Source organism: Colias philodice, chromosome 29 (assembly GCF_061535455.1).
Source record: "Colias philodice isolate Cphi_HAF_F1 chromosome 29, ilColPhil1 Martin Lab GWU primary, whole genome shotgun sequence".
NCBI classification, from domain to species: Eukaryota; Metazoa; Arthropoda; class Insecta; order Lepidoptera; family Pieridae; genus Colias; species Colias philodice.
Window position 1 is genome coordinate 2,976,221 of NC_143114.1, and position 18,675 is coordinate 2,994,895.

General features: G+C 34.3%; 2 protein-coding genes across 3 annotated transcripts in view; both read left to right on the plus strand.

The window, feature by feature from the left end:
* The first annotated feature begins 188 nt into the window (after window positions 1-188).
* O-fut2 (O-fucosyltransferase 2) lies at window positions 189-1,576 on the plus strand. Its single transcript, XM_089713175.1, has one exon. It carries the CDS (start codon window positions 269-271, stop codon window positions 1,475-1,477), a length of 1,209 nt encoding a protein of 402 aa, XP_089569301.1. The 5' UTR covers window positions 189-268; the 3' UTR covers window positions 1,478-1,576.
* A 2,299-nt stretch (window positions 1,577-3,875) lies between these two features.
* Window positions 3,876-18,675, plus strand: part of LOC149475828 (double-stranded RNA-specific editase Adar-like) — a 45,202-nt gene continuing 30,402 nt past the window's right edge. The window contains exons 1-11 of one of the 2 annotated variants that reach the window (XM_089712827.1): window positions 3,876-4,129; window positions 4,303-4,387; window positions 6,010-6,032; window positions 6,866-6,911; window positions 8,753-8,823; window positions 9,441-9,584; window positions 10,503-10,638; window positions 11,509-11,712; window positions 12,751-12,891; window positions 13,538-13,612; window positions 14,897-15,041. In XM_089712827.1, coding sequence (XP_089568953.1) covers window positions 4,115-4,129; window positions 4,303-4,387; window positions 6,010-6,032; window positions 6,866-6,911; window positions 8,753-8,823; window positions 9,441-9,584; window positions 10,503-10,638; window positions 11,509-11,712; window positions 12,751-12,891; window positions 13,538-13,612; window positions 14,897-15,041 — 1,085 coding nt within the window. In that variant the 5' untranslated portion in view covers window positions 3,876-4,114. Of the gene's footprint in view, window positions 4,130-4,302; window positions 4,388-6,009; window positions 6,033-6,865; window positions 6,912-7,624; window positions 7,762-8,752; window positions 8,824-9,440; window positions 9,585-10,502; window positions 10,639-11,508; window positions 11,713-12,750; window positions 12,892-13,537; window positions 13,613-14,896; window positions 15,042-18,675 lie in introns of those variants that run through there. The other variant, XM_089712828.1, reaches the window with a different exon arrangement.

Here is an 18,675-nt window from a genome sequence, read left to right on the forward strand (position 1 = left end):
ATTATTATTATTATTTTATGCCATTAACTTCTTTATATAGCTTATAAGCTCTCAAAGCTTATAAGCTCTATTTTATATTATCATTTAATATTATCATTTTATCATGTAATCTGGCAAAACCTTAAAAAAAAGAATACTGTGGAATACTGTCAAAGTTTGTCTTTCTTCCTCAGAACAAAGAATCTTTCTTCAGCTTGTGTTTTTAAAAATATTTACATTATTTTACCCTTTTTTTGAATGAAATATGAAATAAATCAAAGGTGTAACTATGTCTCAATTATTAAAAATTGTATTTCTACTAGCTACAATAACTATTGCTCATAATTCTGAAGATTTCTGTAGTATTGAAGACAAATCCTGTGGTCATGATATTTCCGATAATAAATACATATTTTACGACGTTAATCCCCCTGAAGGGTTCAATTTAAGACGCGATGTTTACATGAGATTCGCAATAATGTTAGCAGAAGCACATAAAGCCAGCAAAAAGGCTAATTGGAAACTAGTTTTGCCTCCTTGGAAGAATTTGTATCATTGGAGAACTCAGTCTTCAAGAAGCCCTCCTCTGTCTTGGAGTCACTTTTTTGACATTAATTCTCTCAAATCCTTCGCCCCGGTCGTCGAATTACACGAAGTATTTGATAAAACAAAAGGAAAAACATTAAAAATCGATCGTGTTTACGTTTTACAGAATTTTGTTGATGCTTTTGAAAACGGTGTTTTTACTGATAAATGGGAGATAAGCAGTGGGTGTGCATATGATGGATTTTGGGGCTATAGCAATGTGACAGCAAACGAGATCGAATGCGTGAATTTTCAGGCCAAAATCTCGAAATTATGGGAGTTAATTGCTTTACACCCATCAGACAGATTTGTCATGTTCGCGCACGGCGAAATACCGCTACATGATACCTATGGAACAAAGAAGTTCTGGGATTGTAGACGAAGCATGAAATTTAACGAGAACCTCATTACAAGGGCCGAAGAATTCATTTCAAAGTACTTGAACTGCGACACAAAATTGTGCAACAATTACGCTAGCGTTCACTGGAGACGGCAGGACTTCGCGCGATATCGCAAAAACGACGTCCCATCTATCAAGGGAACAGCTAAACAGATAGACAAGCAAATAAAACAATTCAATTCCTACATAAATAGAGTATTTATAGCTACAGATGCAGATATGACATCACTACGGCAGTTAGAACTTGAATTAACACAGTTAGGATATCATATACACTATTATGTGCCTTCTAAAGCTGATTTAGACAAATACAAAGATGGTGGAGTCGCTATAATTGATCAAATTATTTGTTCACACGCAGCATATTTCATAGGAACACATGAAAGTACCTTCTCATTTAGAATACAGGAAGAGAGAGAGATTCTAGGACACGAAAGTAGAACAACTTTTAATAGATTGTGCCCAGATAAGGGGCAGTGTGAGAAACCTTCTAAATGGACGATTGTTCATTGATGAGGTGTTTTTAGTTTTAATTTAAGCTATGTACAATACTCATGTGCCATGTATTCAACCAAAGTTTAGTTTTAAGAAAATAAAGACTTTTTTTTTTGACTATTTGAATTCTTATTATATATTCAACTAGCGGTCTGCCCCGGTTTCGCCCGTGGTACATATTTCGAAATAAAAGGTAGCCTATGTTCTTTCTCAGGGTCTAAAGATTATCTGTGCCAAATTTCATCAAAATCGGTCCAGTAGTTTATGCGTGAAAACCATACATACATAATTACTAACCTTTCCTCTTTATAATATTTGTATATAAGTTATAATGATTCTATTGGGTTATGGTAATTCTATACACAGTTTTAGAATGAAGAGGGTAATCTCTAGAGCTACTGTACCATGTTATGTTTTCTGTGTATCATCATATTATGTAGGCTATGTTTTATTTTGTTTTTAACCCAGATGAAGCTGATATGAACGACTAGTTCATACAATAAATCACTGTTTTATTATAGTATTGGGTTTGATTTTAGCAATTCCTTCACCATTTGAAAGTACTAAGGCGTCATTTTTTAAGTGCTTCTATTATAACTTCTTAACCTGGATCAATCCGAGCTTAGACATAAATATTTAATATAGAAAAAATGGCACGCTTAAACACCTGTAAATTATTGTATTGTCGCTGATCTTTGATAAGTGTACAAAGAATCAAATCTGTCCGTTTAAAGTAGGACAAAATCGAGTCTAAAGGAATCAGATATATGTATAGAAACACGTCTGTTACAAATAAACAGGTGAAGCAACATAAACATAAACATGTTATGTAATATGTCCTTCTTTTTCTTAGGGCCGATTTTTCAATGCCCAGATAAACAGCTAGATAGACTTTATTCTTCAGTTAACAAAATATTCAATTTTTCAATAGACAAATAGGACTTATCTATCGAATAACTACGTTATTTGAGGAATAAATCTATTTGCCGCTCCAACGGCCAGATAGCGCGCTATTCGACTGTTAGGTAGGCTTGTTGAAAAAATATCGATATATCGATATATTCGATGTTTTTAATTCGATATATCGATATTTTTTGCCGATATATTGTTAACCGATAAATCGATATATCGATATAAAATATCCAATATCGAAAATTGTATCAAAAACGATATTTTTATTTTATTTAGGGATCTTGGATATAGTCGCTAGAATCCAAAGCTGTAAAACAAATTGAAAAAATAACTATATAGTCTATGAATTTTTTGTTTTGTCTAATTTAAAATTAATTAAAAAAGATTAACTATAAAAATACCTTTGTTTCTATTGATATATTTGTACATTAAAATAATTTACATTTTGTATAAAAATTACAATTGATATTATTGCGCTAGGCTAGCTAAATACACTGTTATTTTAAAACCACAATATTTTTTTTAAATTTTGCCGATATATCGATATATCGATAATTTTTCCGCGATATATCAATGCCGATATTGATATTTTTTTAAATATCGATGTATCGATATATCGATATTTTTTTTCACTTTCGACATCCCTACTGTTAGGCGTTTAAGTTGACAACTGACGCGTCAAATTTGAGATATTTTCGTATGTCATAACATAGAGCGTAGAATTATTAACAATTAAACCTCTTTCTATATAATTATAATCAATTAAAATCATATTGAAATTGATGTTTTTGATAGTACTGATGACCATGCCATTGAAAATTTGCCGAACGCTGCCTTTAAGTATGTCGTTTCCATCGTAAAATATATAAATTGAAACACAAATTTAACCAAACTCTTTACTCGAATCAAAACAACAATCAACAATCATAGAAGACAAGTGCACTCCTGACGTGAGTCATAATGACGGTTGTTGACAAATTGCAAGATTTGACTCTATGGGAGTATTCAGAGAGAAAGCTTGAAACTTATAAGCGCTTATCGGCGCTTGTCATGTTCATATATTTTCCTGCGCGGGTTGACAGCACTGACAGGAAAATATATGAACATGACAAGCGCCGATAAGCGCTTATAAGTTTCAAGCTTTCTTTCTGAATACGCCCTATCCCGCTCTAACCTGACTAATTTAATATGTTTGTTTCGCCACTCCGAGAGCAGTGTTGCCAATATGGAAATATTTGGTCAGATAGTTATTCATCAAATAAATCACGATTGAAAAATAGGCGAGCCGTAATGAGTTAGATAAATAATTGAATAAATCTATTCGAGGGGTACTTATTAGACTGTTTATCTCGCGATTGAAAAATCGGCCCTTAGAGCACTAAAATGCTCTAAGTTCTTTTCATTCCATTTTGATCCGGTTTCTAGTACGAGAAATCGAAAGCCTGCAATGCGTCATTCGTGACTTCTGTCACTCATGTTGCGGAATTTTGACAGAAAAGTGACAGTAAACCGTTGGTAAACGGAATTCGGAAATTGGATTAACGAAATTGGCAATAATCTTTGGCATAACCATATTATTATCTTTGTTTAGTTTGGATGTGTAGATTACATTGTTTACACTTGCGGTTTACAACTTAAAACTTACAAGTTGCTTCTTATAACTGTGTTAATCATTGTGATTTCCCTTGGTATACATTAAAATTTCAAATTCTAACCTACTGTGTAGAAACCACAGAATTTAACATGAAAAATTACAGAGTAAGTTTAAGATTAATTAATACATATTATCTACGTATATAAATATCCTAGTTTATGAATTTAAAGCCATACTAGCGGTAACGCGGTAACGATTAGTTGAATTAATGAGTTCTTAGATTATGTTTCGTGTTGTTTTATTCACAAATGTGTATGTTTTTGTTTTGTTGTTCAAGGATAATTATAGGACCACTCAGATGAACCCAATGATGTTTAGAAATTATTTCTACAATAAGAAGAACCGGAACAATGTCACATCAGGTATTTTTTTTATTTATGTATTCATTAATGTTTTTATCGTCCATTAACGGTCTCTCCCGCCATTCCTTGATTAGTATCGGGTTAATTAAAAAAAATATAGTCTATGTTATCAAGGAAAAATGAACCATTTGAATAAAATCACATCTGTGAATCAACCACTATGAAAAATTTAATTAAAATGATGATTAATAACTAGTTGTCTTAACAACATTGAAATAATGAAATGTTTCATACAGTTGTAACTGTAATATCTTTCATTACAAGCAAACCCTTGAACGTTGAGATTCACATAGTCAAAGTGAAGATGACTATGTAAACAGTGGTTTTCACATACATATTCTATAAAATTTAAGTTTTAAAGTTAATGTTTATAAATGTTGATTATTTAAAGTAAAATATAACTTCAAATCTATACTAGTACATATTATAAAGCTGAAGAGTTTGTTTGTTTGTTTGACGCGCTAATATCAGGAACTACTGGTCTGATTAAAAAAATATATTTATGTGTTAGATAGCCTTTTTATAAAGGAAGGCTATAGGTGCTATATAGGCGACTATAGGTTATAGTACCTATAGGCTATTTATCATCACACTAAGATCGACAGGAGCGGACCAATGCGGGTAAAACCGCGGGGCTCAGCTAGGCCTCTATATTTGTAACGCTAGTTTTTTTTTTTTTTTTTTTTACTGTAGATAGGGAAGCGCTTGACCACAATCTCGCCTGATGGAAAGCTAGATGCGGTCTAAGATGTTACGCGCTTCCCTAGTAGGTACCGGTTCACTCTTCGCTTGAAGACCCCCATATTGTACTCGTCGGGGAACACAGATTCAGGAAGCGCGTTCCAGTCCCTCGCGGTTCGGATGAAGAATGTGGAACCGAACCGCTTAGTCCGGGTACATGGAACGTCCACCATATGGCGATGCCTAGAATCTGTGCGCCTCGACGATCGATGGAAGAACGTTTTATATTATCTGTGATAATTAATATTAAGTCCTATAGAATTGTAGGTCAATATTCAAATGCCTGGACAATAGTGTTTCATATAAAACTGAGTTGCATTGTAAGATAACAAGGTCTCTTTATTTCATGTTAAATTTATTATGTTATCAAATGTTCATACATTTTTGCAAACATACAAAGCTATATTCTACCTTTCTTAGTAACAGATAGGATATTTTACTGATTACTAGCTGTCGCCCGCAGCTTTTCCTGTGTAAAAAAGATAAATAATGTTCATGGTACAAACTTTCTTCCCCGGGTTTATCCCCTTGGGTCTATGCTTGGGGGTGTGAAGTCCCATGTCCCCTAGTGGGGTAAGGGGCAGATGCATTATACATCTGTTTCACTGATTGATTTTCTTTAGGGACAAGAAGTGATCAGCCTTCTGTGTCCTGCCAGACTTGTTATATTTTAAGCTATTGCATAGCTTCTATCGCGGGCCTTGAGCGCGGGGACCGAATCGAGAAATTCCGTAACGAAAAAACCTCACGCTCCCCACTCCGACGGGCGCGGAGGTGTGGCTTGAAGGCATAGCATGCAATAGCTTTACCGCGACAGTCCCCGCGTGCCACACGTCTTTTTTTAAATATAGCAGTATTTAAAGTAATATTTTGTTTTACAGGTTCTGGCGTCCCTGGACATTCAGTAAGTATTTATTTTTTTAGGTATACAATGTTTCTTTCTCCTAAATTATTGCCTTTTATTTTTGTTCTATGAATATTAATGTATCCATGTCTGAGGTTGCTAACGAATTGCAAAACTTTATCAACATTGTGTTATGATTGTCAGTGTTACATGTGACATGTTTGTTCCTAACCCACAAATTGTTCAATAAATAATTTTTTTAATCGTCAGTGTTTGTTTTTTACGGAAATAAAGCCTGGTCAAAGACAGACCACACACACTGTGAAGTCCCGTGTCCCCTAGTGGGGTAAGGGACAAATGCATTATACATCTGTTTCACTGATCGATTTTCTTTAGGGACAAGTAGGTGATCAGCCTTCTGTGTCCTGCCAGACCGAGACATTTTTTTTATCTTCGTCTCCACCGGGATTCGAACTCCCCTCGGTGCTACGCTCACGCGTCAACCACTGAACCACGGAGGCGGTCAAACCACACCACCCCGGCCGCACTCACTGTGGAGTTTTCTAAATGTTAATAAATTAATGGAAAATATTGTAATACATATCTTAATATATATAAATCTCGTGTCACCATGTTTATCCTCAATGGACTCCTAAACCACTTAACCGATTATAATAAAATGCGCATAATCTTTAGACTCTGAGAAAGAACATAGGCTACCTTTTATTGCGAAATATGTACCACGGGCGAAGCCGGGGCGGACCGCAAGTAATACAATAATTTCATGTGTTTAGCGTGTTTTTTTTTAGTTCTTTTTGATACTATATTAATAATAATATTAATATTATGAAATTATTAGCAACACACATCCTGTAATGCAATTTTTTCTTTAGATACGCAACTCCAACAACGAGATGATAGAAAGAAAGAGAACATATGGTGAGTTTTATTATTAATTAAATTTATAATCTATACTAATATTATAAAGCTGCAGAGTTTGTTTGTTTGCTTGAATGTGTTAATCTCAGGAACCACGGATTTGTAAAACTATTGCGGGCAAAAGCGCGGGAAAAATATTAAATGCGAAAGATTTTGAGAATGAATGTATGTTTGTTACTTTCACAAGAAACTACTGCACGGATTTGGGCAAAACTTTACAGTAATATAGGTTACACATCCGAATAACACATGAGATATAGAAATACTTGATTTTACTTGAAAATAAAATTAAAATATAAGTACTGAATACTATTGACTGGAATACTATTTTTGATAAAAATATTGTTTGTTTAAGAAAGGCTCTTTATCGTAACGCTGCATCTATTGTAGTACTTAACAAAAGATGCAGAAGAATATCTTAAAAATATTACAGAAATGTACCATTTGGAAATAATACCTTTTTTTACCTATTTTAAAAAATATCTATTTTATATCAATTGATTAAAATAATCTTGAACATGTATTACTAATTAATATACGGTAGCTCTATGGATCTAAAAATAAAAATAAAATATTAGCGGGTAGTATACAAATTTACATGACATAATTCTGTCAATCGTATTCCAATTTCAAACTCATTTTTTTTACTGTAATGATAGTTGTTTTTTGTTATATTTTGTTGATAATTTAATTGAAATTCCATATTTTAAATTCAAATAAATTGAATACATTCTTATATTCAAATAAATTAAAGTGAATAGATATTACAAAACATTCAAATTCATAGAAAAATAACATCGTACTATTTTTTTGAAAGATATGGACATTGCAAGTGGCACAAATAGCATTGGTAAGTTATTTTTAAATGTTCTTCCTTTTAGATACTGATAAAAGCATAATAATATGCGCATTGTGGATTTTTGCTTTCACCAATTTTACGCTTAGTCATACCGTGTTTTTAATAAACATCGTGTTTGTTTTTTAAATTTTTATGTGTTGATGATCTCGTATTTCAAATAGAATTGAAGTTTTTTGTTAATATTTTTGGGCATAATAAAAATTGTCTAATTTGTATTGGACTGTAGACTTTTAATGATATTCATTGTAATCGCTTTAAGGCCCCGCGATACAGGTTGTACCTAGTGCGGGGTTCACTTTTTTTGGCAAATAAATACAATAAGTAATATTTTTTTTATTTAGTGATACAATTTTGGCTTTACGGTTTCGCCTGCAGAAATCATGTAGGTACATACACGATAGCTTGTGTTATTCTGGTATATTAGTTTGTAGCTACTGTATTTTGGAGGGTCGAATTTCATACCGATTCTTCACGGTAGAAGCGACATCACTACATAGTATAAAACAAAGTCGCTTTCTCTCTCCCTATGTCAGTTTGTAATTTGTATGCTTAAATCTTTAAAACTACGCAACGAATTTTGATGTGGTTTTTTTTAATTGATAGAGTGATTCAAGAGGAAGGTTTTAGTATGTAATTTATTAGGTTTTAGACAAAGCGGGCATAAATCTATACTAATACATGTTATAAAGAGGAAAGGTTTGTAATTATGTATGTATGGTTTTCACGCATAAACTACTGGACCGATTTTGATGAAATTTGGCACAGATAATCTTTAGACCCTAAGAAAGAACATTATAGGCTACCTTTTATTGTGAAATATGTACCACGGGCGAAGCCGGGGCGGACCGCTAGTAAATAATATAGCTATAAATAAATAAAGTTAAAGAACGAAAGGTGAATGTTATTGACCGGTATTATCAGACTTTTCCATACTGAATGATTTTAAACCCTCTGTAATCTGTATATGTTTCTCTTTTTACAGATAGCGAGGGACCACCCACGAAGCGATCGGCTCTCATTCATCTAGATGCTGGTTTTACATGGAATTTACAGGTAATTCATATTTTCTTTGTTACTTGTTTTCATATTGTATGTGAATTGTAATAAATAGTACAGATTGCGAAGTGTAATAAATAGTGTTTATTACACTTCGTAATCTGTACTATTACTTGTAGTATACCATTCCATGAAACTCTGGATATTTTTTTGTGTGTGAAGCTGTTACGTCTAAACCACGGTACAGATTTCGATTAAACTGGATTGTTATTAGTTAAGGACCGAAGGTTATAGGTTACTTTTCCGTAATTTATCTTTTAACCCCCCAAAAAAACACGAGGTCTTATAACTTGAGTGTGTGTGTGTGTCTATCTGTCTGTGGCATCGTAGTTCCCGAATTGATGACCAGATTTCACTGTACCACTAGTTCCTTAGAGCTTTAATGTCCCAAATATACTGTGCCAATAGTTCATTAGATTAGCACGCACAAACAAATGAATTCTTCGGTCTGTCTCTGTGTCTGTTATGCTTTCATACGTAAACTCACGGATTTGGATGAAATTTTGATTGTAAATAGCTCAGAATCGTGTTTTAGGCTACTTTTCTTGGATTTTCATATTTTTGAGTCGTGCTCAAGTTAATTTTGGTTTCTCCTGCTTTATTTGAATAAATAGGCGCTAACAAAAGCGGCCGAAGCGGTGGCGCAGGGCGGCAAGTCGCCGGTGTCCGCCCTCAACGAGCTAGGCGTAAGGGTGGTGTATAACTTGCTCGACCATAGGGGACCGGCGCATTGTCCCAACTTCACTGTTGCTGTTACAGTAAGTATTACAATACAACAACATGATATACACAATACAACACAAAATGTTACACAATGCAACACAAAATGTTACACAATACAACATAATATATTACATAGTGTAGTACAATATGTTTATAATATGTTGTACAATACAATACAAGAAAAAATACGACACAGTATGTGTGTACACCAAAATCAAGTGAGATCCGGAAGTACTAAACACAATGTTACGCAAAAAACACATTACACAGTGCATGAGTTATAAACAACACACTATAACAACATAATATAGTACACAATACAGCACAATATGAATGTACACCAGCAATAGTGAGTTCCGAAAAGCAATTAACATGTTATAAATAAATAAATATTTCGGGACAATTCTCACACACGGCCCGATCTGATCCCATACTAAGCTTTCGCTTGTGTTATGGAAACCAGATGGCTGATAAACATACATATAATTTTTAATAAATACTTATATAGATAATTAACACCCAGACACAGCGCAAACATCTATGTTCATCACACAAATATTTGCCCCGGGTGGGAATCGAACCCACGACCTCTGGCTTGGAAGTCAGGGCCACTACCAACCAAACCAACCGGCCAGCCATTTGATTAACATGTTGCACAATACAACACAATATGGTACACAACACGAGATATGTTAGCACATTTTTTTTGCAAAATATAACAAAAATAATTGTTACAATGTGTTCAAATCTTAATACATATATATATACATATAAATCTCATGTCACAATGCTTGTCCTCAATGGACTCCTAAACCACTTAACCGATTATAATAAAATTCGCACACCATGTGCAGTTCGATCCAACTTGAGAGATAGGATAGTTTAAACATGTAGGTACCACGGGCGAAGCCGGGGCGGACCGCTAGTTGTATATAAAAATTATTAACTTTCAGGTAGCGGACATGACATTCAAAGGATACGGTAGTAGCAAAAGAGACGCAAGGGCAAACGCAGCGAGGGCCTGTTTAAATGCCTTGCTCATTAAAGTGGGACAGTCGCCCTTGCCTGTCAAGATGAATATCGATTTTAGTAAGTATATGACATAATACAGTAAAGTCCCATAATGCATCTGCCCCTTACCCCACTAGGGGATAGTGGGGTAAGGTGCAGATGCATTATACATCTGTTTCACTGATCGATTTTCTTTAGGGACAATCAGGTGATCAGCCTTCTGTGTCCTACCATACCAAGACATTTTTTTTTCTTCGTCTCCACCGGGAATCGAACCCAGGACCCCTCGGTGTTACGCTCACGCGTCATTCGTCAACCACTGTACTGAGGAGGCGGTCAAGTCATATGACAAAATACAGCATAATAAAAGATACATATTATATAACACGATACAGAATACAAAAAAAAAACAGCGAGTGTGCCGAGTGTCAGAAGTGAAACTTTGTGGCAAGATTCAAATATACCAAAATACTATTTTGTTTTTGAAAGCTTGTGCCTTCCCATTTACATTTTAATTTTGTTTAAGTTCTGACTATATTAAGATGGTTTAGTTTTATTTTTGAAGTGGAACTTCTTTATTGGGGTTGGAAAAAAATTTAGTGTAACATTTTTGCGTTACGCGTGACATTTTACCGTTACGCGCCATCTTTTTCTTATCCCTACCACGTGTGATTCGACGTATTTTTGTAAAGTTGCATATAGTAAATTATTTTTTTAAAAATAAGGTCATAAAGAAGTTTCACTTCTTACGTGTGTACACTAGTACACGCACACATTTTTTAAATAAACATTGAAATAGGATATTGTGAGTATAGTTTGATCATCATTGCTCTTTACAAAACTCTGCTTAATACACGCATAGGCAGAGTTTTGCTTCAGACATTTTTTTATTAGGAGTATAGTTGTTTATAATCGTCATGGATACGAAACATATCATCTTGTTTACAGCATCCGATTTCCAATGCATCACCGGTAGGAAATCGCCGAAACCGAAGAAACCCAAATCGCAAAAATCGGAGAAATCGGAAGAATGTGAAAATTCGGAAAAATCAGAAAATTCGGAAAATTCGGAAGAATCGGAGAAATCTGAAAAATCGGAGAAACCGGTTGCTGAAGAAAAACCGAAAGCGCCCATAGTTCCACGGGAACCATGTGAGTTATTTCAATTTATTACAATTTTTGTTTAAAATTTATTGCAATACTAGCTGTGTGTGCGGTTTTACCCACAGTGTTCCGCTCCTGTTGGTCTTAGCGTGATGATATATAGCCCATAGCCTTCCTAGATAAATGGGCTATCTAACACCGAAAGAATTTTTCAAATCGGACGTGTAGTTCCCGAGATTAGCGCGTTCAAACAAACAAACGAACTCTTCAGCTTTATAATATTAGTATAGATTAGGTTTTAGACAAAGCGGGCGAAGCCGCGGGCAGAAAGCTAGTTGGTTATAATTGTCATAATAATGTTCGTTTTATAGTTTTTTCTACTAATAATTATTAATAATAAAGTTAAGTAGTAGTAAGTTTTTGTAACCTTTTAATGTTGTGAGAACCAAATAATGACCATTTTATTATTATGTTTCTCATCTCCATAATACTCGGGTACCACCAGAAGGACGGTACCCGGTCTTTTGGAAGGCTTACGTGGGGACACGGATCCAACACGCAGAGGCCCTTTTGAGAGTTTTAATGTGTTATGGGACATCAGCCGCAGCCTGCCCATGACTGTACTATAGAGATACAGAATACATAATTGTAGTAGCTAAACGCTACAGAACGGACACTCTCCGCCTCCCGCCAAAATAAAACACTTACCTCACGCCGCACGATCACGCTATAGATGGCCCGCATTTTTCCGTAAGGACGATACGCAACGAAGATCGACAACATTAATCAAATTGACTTAAAGTAATTTAATTATTTTGGATTTGTGATTATCGTTTTTCGTAGAAAATGGTTAGATATTGTGCTGTTTATGGATATATATTTCATCAGAAAAACGCGAATTTCTTTACGCTAGTCACAAATATGCCAACCATAAAGCGTTAACACACACATTTGCAGTCTCTACAGTGTGATTGTCAAAACAATAATTTTGTATGGAGTGTCCCGGGTGTGATATAGAGATACAGCCCTGGGCAGTCCGCGGCCGATGTAGGACTATTATTATTATTATTAATAATTATCTTCTAGCCCCTCAAGAGCCGTCACTGTTTTCGCCCAAGCCTTGCATACCGTCGCACAAGAGTCCGATCAACAAATTGTATGAAATGTATCCGACTATCGAGTTCGCTACTACATATGGGGATGGATCTACGCTCGATGTTGATAGAAGTGAGTAATATTATAATATAATATCCATACTTATTATTATTAATATTATAAATGCGAAAGTAGTTCTCTGTCTGTCTGTCTGTTACTCAATCACGCCTTAACTACTGAACCAATTTGCATGAAATTTCGTATAGAGATATTTTGATACCTGAGAAAGGACATAGGATAGGTTTTATCCCAGAAATCCGACAGGAACGGGAACTATGCGGGTTTTTCTTTGAACACGCGGGCGATGCCGCGGGTGGAAAGCTATATATATTTAAAACTAGCTTTTATACTCGGCTTCGTTCACGTTCGCATTCGCACAATCGCTTGAAAAAACAAGAAAAAGACAAAAAAAGAGCGTGTGTGCGAAGCACACTTGTTACTAACATGACGCGACCTTGAAATTTTACTCTCAACGCGTCTAAAGAAGTTTCACTCCAAAAGCATATGACTGCTTTAAAACTCCAGTAAGATTTGGCAGTCTTATTTATTTTATAGTCAGTTTCAAGGCAATACCATCTCATCATGCCGTAGCGCGACGATTCGATTTGATTTGTATCTTTAAATCTTGCCAAAGAAGTTTCACTTCTGACACGTGTGCACGGCACACGCGCTTTTTTTTATATGTAAATTAATTTATAAACATGTCTTTTTATTCCAGCGACACTGAATTTGAACCACAGTATGCGTTTTAAAGTGGTGTGTCGACTTAATGGCATGACATATGAAGGATATGGTAAGATAATTTTAAACATTTATTTAGAAATTATATTCTTTGTAACGAATTTTAAACGCAATTTATTTAGAAGCAAAATGTCTTCAATAATTCGTATAATTTGTGAATGTCTTATTCTAAATGGTTATTAAATTTCTCTTAATTCTTCTTCAATCTGTTTTTGTCAGAAAAAAACAGAAGTTTGTAAAAATATAGATACGGTTTTTTAATCTTGATACAATGCATGTGTGAGTGTGTTTGTCTGTGTGTGTGTGTGTGTGTATATATGAGGAGAGGAATTTTTCATTTAGTTTAGAACTATAGTAAAGAATAGAAAAATTTATCGATCAATAGATGCAGTCGAACAGTTAAGTTTCACATTAAATTTAATTCAAATTCCTCTTCATGATATTTTTTTTCTTATATTCGTTATTATTTGTTGTTATGCGTTATGTAGAGGTTATATCTAGTAGTAGGGGAGCCCAGGATGCTAAATGTGGATTTACTCGAGCGTCACGGGAACCTATTAGAATTGGTAGATTAGACCATAGCGAGAAAAAAAGGTCCTATAATGTTTTCACTTTTAGCGGTGGGGAAGGGTTTTTTGATTTTTTTTAATTTAAAAAAGAAAAAAATTGGCTTGGAAATACTCAAGCGCGTTAGTTATTGATATTTTGCATGCTCCAGGACGTCACTGAAAAAAAGTATACGTTAATCTGACGATTTAAGTGGCGATTTAATCGCTATGAAGAAAGGGTAAAAAATTAAAGTAATATTATTCGAGCGCGTCAGATTAATATATGGGGGGGTTAATTACAATATAAGAAGTCCCCATTTCGCTAATCTGACGATTCGAGCTCAACCTTAGGGAATTATGGTTTATTCAAATTTTCCAGCGGGGCCCCTGAGCGCACCCACCAACCATAACTGCTCATATTGACTAGAGGTACTAATGAATAGCTAAGGTACCGTCCCTTATAGTAATCTGACGCGCTCGAGTAAATCCCAAAATCCCCCTCTTGGCCTCCCCTACTATAGAGAGATGCCGTGGTAACTAATACACAGGTATTAGTTAAATCTATATTTTCTGTGTCAAAACAATATATAATACACGAAATATAATTTACATATGTAAGCTAAGTAGATCAAAACTGACAAATAAATCCTGCAAACATTTTTCTGTCAAAAAATATTTATTTTAACACACAATTTACAATAAGCAAGCAAAAAAGCAGACAAAAGTGATGAATAAATGCTGTAATATTTTTGGTTTGTCAAAAATTATTTATTTTAACAAATTTACAGGTTCAAGTAAAAAACAAGCGAAACTGGCTGCTTCCAAAGCGGCATTGGCCAGTATTATATCATCACCCCCTGAGCCAGTGGTGGATAATATCACAGCTAATAGTAGTTCGGGGATACCGCAACCGCTGGCTGATCATATTTCTAAGTGAGTAACTTTAACTTAGTAACTTAGATATCATCATCAGGACCAAAAGTGTAACTTAGTAACGTAGAAATGTCATCATAAGTAGAGTAACCAATATAACAAAAAATAATACACACAACTGTTTGCTGATTATGTGTAACTTTATAGCTTAGAAATATCATCAACATCATCACCTGAACCAATGACCGTCATCACCAGCTGATCATGTGTCTAATTGTAAAAATTTTATCATTTTTAATCTAACATTATTCTGTGAAACATTTTTATATTTATGTATTTTAACATGCTTTTATTAGCTTCACCTGTATGTCTGTATATATAATCGACTCTTTTAGACTCGATTTTGACCCACTTTAAACGGGCGGATTTTATTCCAACTTTGTACACTTCAAGCATAGGTGACAATACAATAATTTCACGAGTTTAAGCATGTTTTATTTTTTTCAACTATACTATTAATTATTTATTATAAGCTATTCTATCGCGGGTCTTGAGCGCGGGGACCGAATCCAGAAATTCCGTAACGAAAAACCTCACGCTCCCCACTCCGACGGGCGCGGAGGTGTGGCTTGAAGGCATAGCATGCAATAGCTTTACCGCGGCAGTACCCGAGTGCCACACGTCTTTTTTTATATTACAAATTAGAACAATTTTTACTTAACTTAAATTATAGTGAAACTGAAGCTTTGCTTGTCAGTGAAAAATAAAACACACACACACACACACACACACACACACACACACACACACACTCACTCACTCACTCACTCATACACTGGAGTTTGTTAAGTATTTTATTTTTGTTTCTTTATAAGTACCTCTTAGAGCGTAAACGCACTATGCGGGTAGCCGCATTGCGGGTAGCCGTCCGGCTGACCGCAATCACAATTATGTACGTAATATGCGGTCTGCGGCCGCACAGTGCGCATAGAAATGAATATTACGTACATAATTGTGATTGCGGTCAGCCGGACGGCTACCCGCAATGCGGCTACCCGCAATGCGGCTACCCGCAATGCGGCTACCCGCATAGTGCGTTTACGCTCTTACACTGCAATGTATAATAATTTATAGTCTTAAATTTTTAAAATAATCAAAATATATTTCTGTAACAACGGAAGATAGTCCAGGAGGAATCGGCGCATGAGTACCGAAAACTATTCCACCTCAATTTTTTTACGTGATCCTCTTCAAATTGCCCTACTGATGATATAAATGCATGTTGCCATGGGGCAACCCGGTGCCATATTGTTTAAACCGAAATTGTTTAAACAATTGCAAGGAATTGTTATTTTTCAACCGGACAAATTTTTTTTATATTTTTTATCGAAATACCAATAAAAAAGGTCCAATTACTTTTCACGATAAAGTTAATATTTTCAAAGATATGAATTTTTTAAGGTTTGAAAAATCTCAAATTTGGGTACTTTCGACCCATGAAAAATATATTTAAAAAAAAAATAATATATAAGTAATATTTTTTTTTCAATTCTCTATACAATAGTTAATAATATTGTTAATAGAGATTTAAGAAAATTTCATTGTTTATATCTGTTTTTTAATTGTTAACTTCGCGCGCTCACAAATAATATAAGTTGCATACTTCTATGTGGTTGTGATTCAGAAGACTGTAAGAATATAATATATAAAAATAATATTGATAATAAATAAATACTTATTTTTAAATCTTGTTTTATTATTTCATACTTCTCCATCTATAACTTTCGTTTGAAGAAGTTATTCAATGTAATTAATAAGGTAAAAGACCTAGTTATTGACACTTTAAATTTTATTTTAGTTAAAAAAAAAACAAATCAATTCTAATAAATTAATAAATATAATTTTTGAATTAAAAATTTTAAGATCTTTGGTTTTTTGAGAACATTTCATTCTTTTAATTAAAATCAAATTGCGAGTGTCAAACAACTAGGCCAGTGTCAATAACTGGGTCTTTTACCTTACTTGCTGTTTCAATAACAAAAAAGTAATATAAACTGACAAAAAAGTAATTTTAATTACATGTTTCAATTTATGCTTAAATAACTTTAAAAAAATTGATTTCAGAAAAAAATATATAAGAAACAAATTGTAGACAATTTAATTATTAATAAGATTGCTCTCTTTAGAAATCTTGATAAAGTTGATAGTTTTTAAGATAAATGATAAATAATGATTCAAGACACAGAGAGGCCGATGCAGCGCATGAGTAAGAGAGAGACGGCGATACTTAAAGGTAAGCGGCGCGTACTTGTGAGCGCGCGAAGTTAACAATTAAAAAACAGATATAAACAATGAAATTTTCTTAAATCTCTATTAACAATATTATTAACTATTGTATAGAGAATTGAAAAAAAAATATTACTTATATATTATTTTTTTTTTAAATATATTTTTCATGGGTCGAAAGTACCCAAATTTGAGATTTTTCAAACCTTAAAAAATTCATATCTTTGAAAATATTAACTTTATCGTGAAAAGTAATTGGACCTTTTTTATTGGTATTTCGATAAAAAATATAAAAAAAATTTGTCCGGTTGAAAAATAACAATTCCTTGCAATTGTTTAAACAATTTCGGTTTAAACAATATGGCACCGGGTTGCCCCATGGCAACATGCATTTATATCATCAGTAGGGCAATTTGAAGAGGATCACGTAAAAAAATTGAGGTGGAATAGTTTTCGGTACTCATGCGCCGATTCCTCCTGGACTATCTTCCGTTGTTACAGAAATATATTTTGATTATTTTAAAAATTTAAGACTATAAATTATTATACATTGCAGTGTAAGAGCGTAAACGCACTATGCGGGTAGCCGCATTGCGGGTAGCCGCATTGCGGGTAGCCGCATTGCGGGTAGCCGTCCGGCTGACCGCAATCACAATTATGTACGTAATATTCATTTCTATGCGCACTGTGCGGCCGCAGACCGCATATTACGTACATAATTGTGATTGCGGTCAGCCGGACGGCTACCCGCAATGCGGCTACCCGCATAGTGCGTTTACGCTCTAAGAGGTACTTATAAAGAAACAAAAATAAAATACTTAACAAACTCCAGTGTATGAGTGAGTGAGTGAGTGTGTGTGTGTGTGTGTGTGTGTGTGTGTGTGTGTGTGTGTTTTATTTTTCACTGACAAGCAAAGCTTCAGTTTCACTATAATTTAAGTTAAGTAAAAATTGTTCTAATTTGTAATATAAAAAAAGACGTGTGGCACTCGGGTACTGCCGCGGTAAAGCTATTGCATGCTATGCCTTCAAGCCACACCTCCGCGCCCGTCGGAGTGGGGAGCGTGAGGTTTTTCGTTACGGAATTTCTGGATTCGGTCCCCGCGCTCAAGACCCGCGATAGAATAGCTTATAATAAATAATTAATAGTATAGTTGAAAAAAATAAAACATGCTTAAACTCGTGAAATTATTGTATTGTCACCTATGCTTGAAGTGTACAAAGTTGGAATAAAATCCGCCCGTTTAAAGTGGGTCAAAATCGAGTCTAAAAGAGTCGATTATATATACAGACATACAGGTGAAGCTAATAAAAGCATGTTAAAATACATAAATATAACCAAACAACTAGGCCAGTGTCAATAACTGGGTCTTTTACCTTACTTGCTGTTTCAATAACAAAAAAGTAA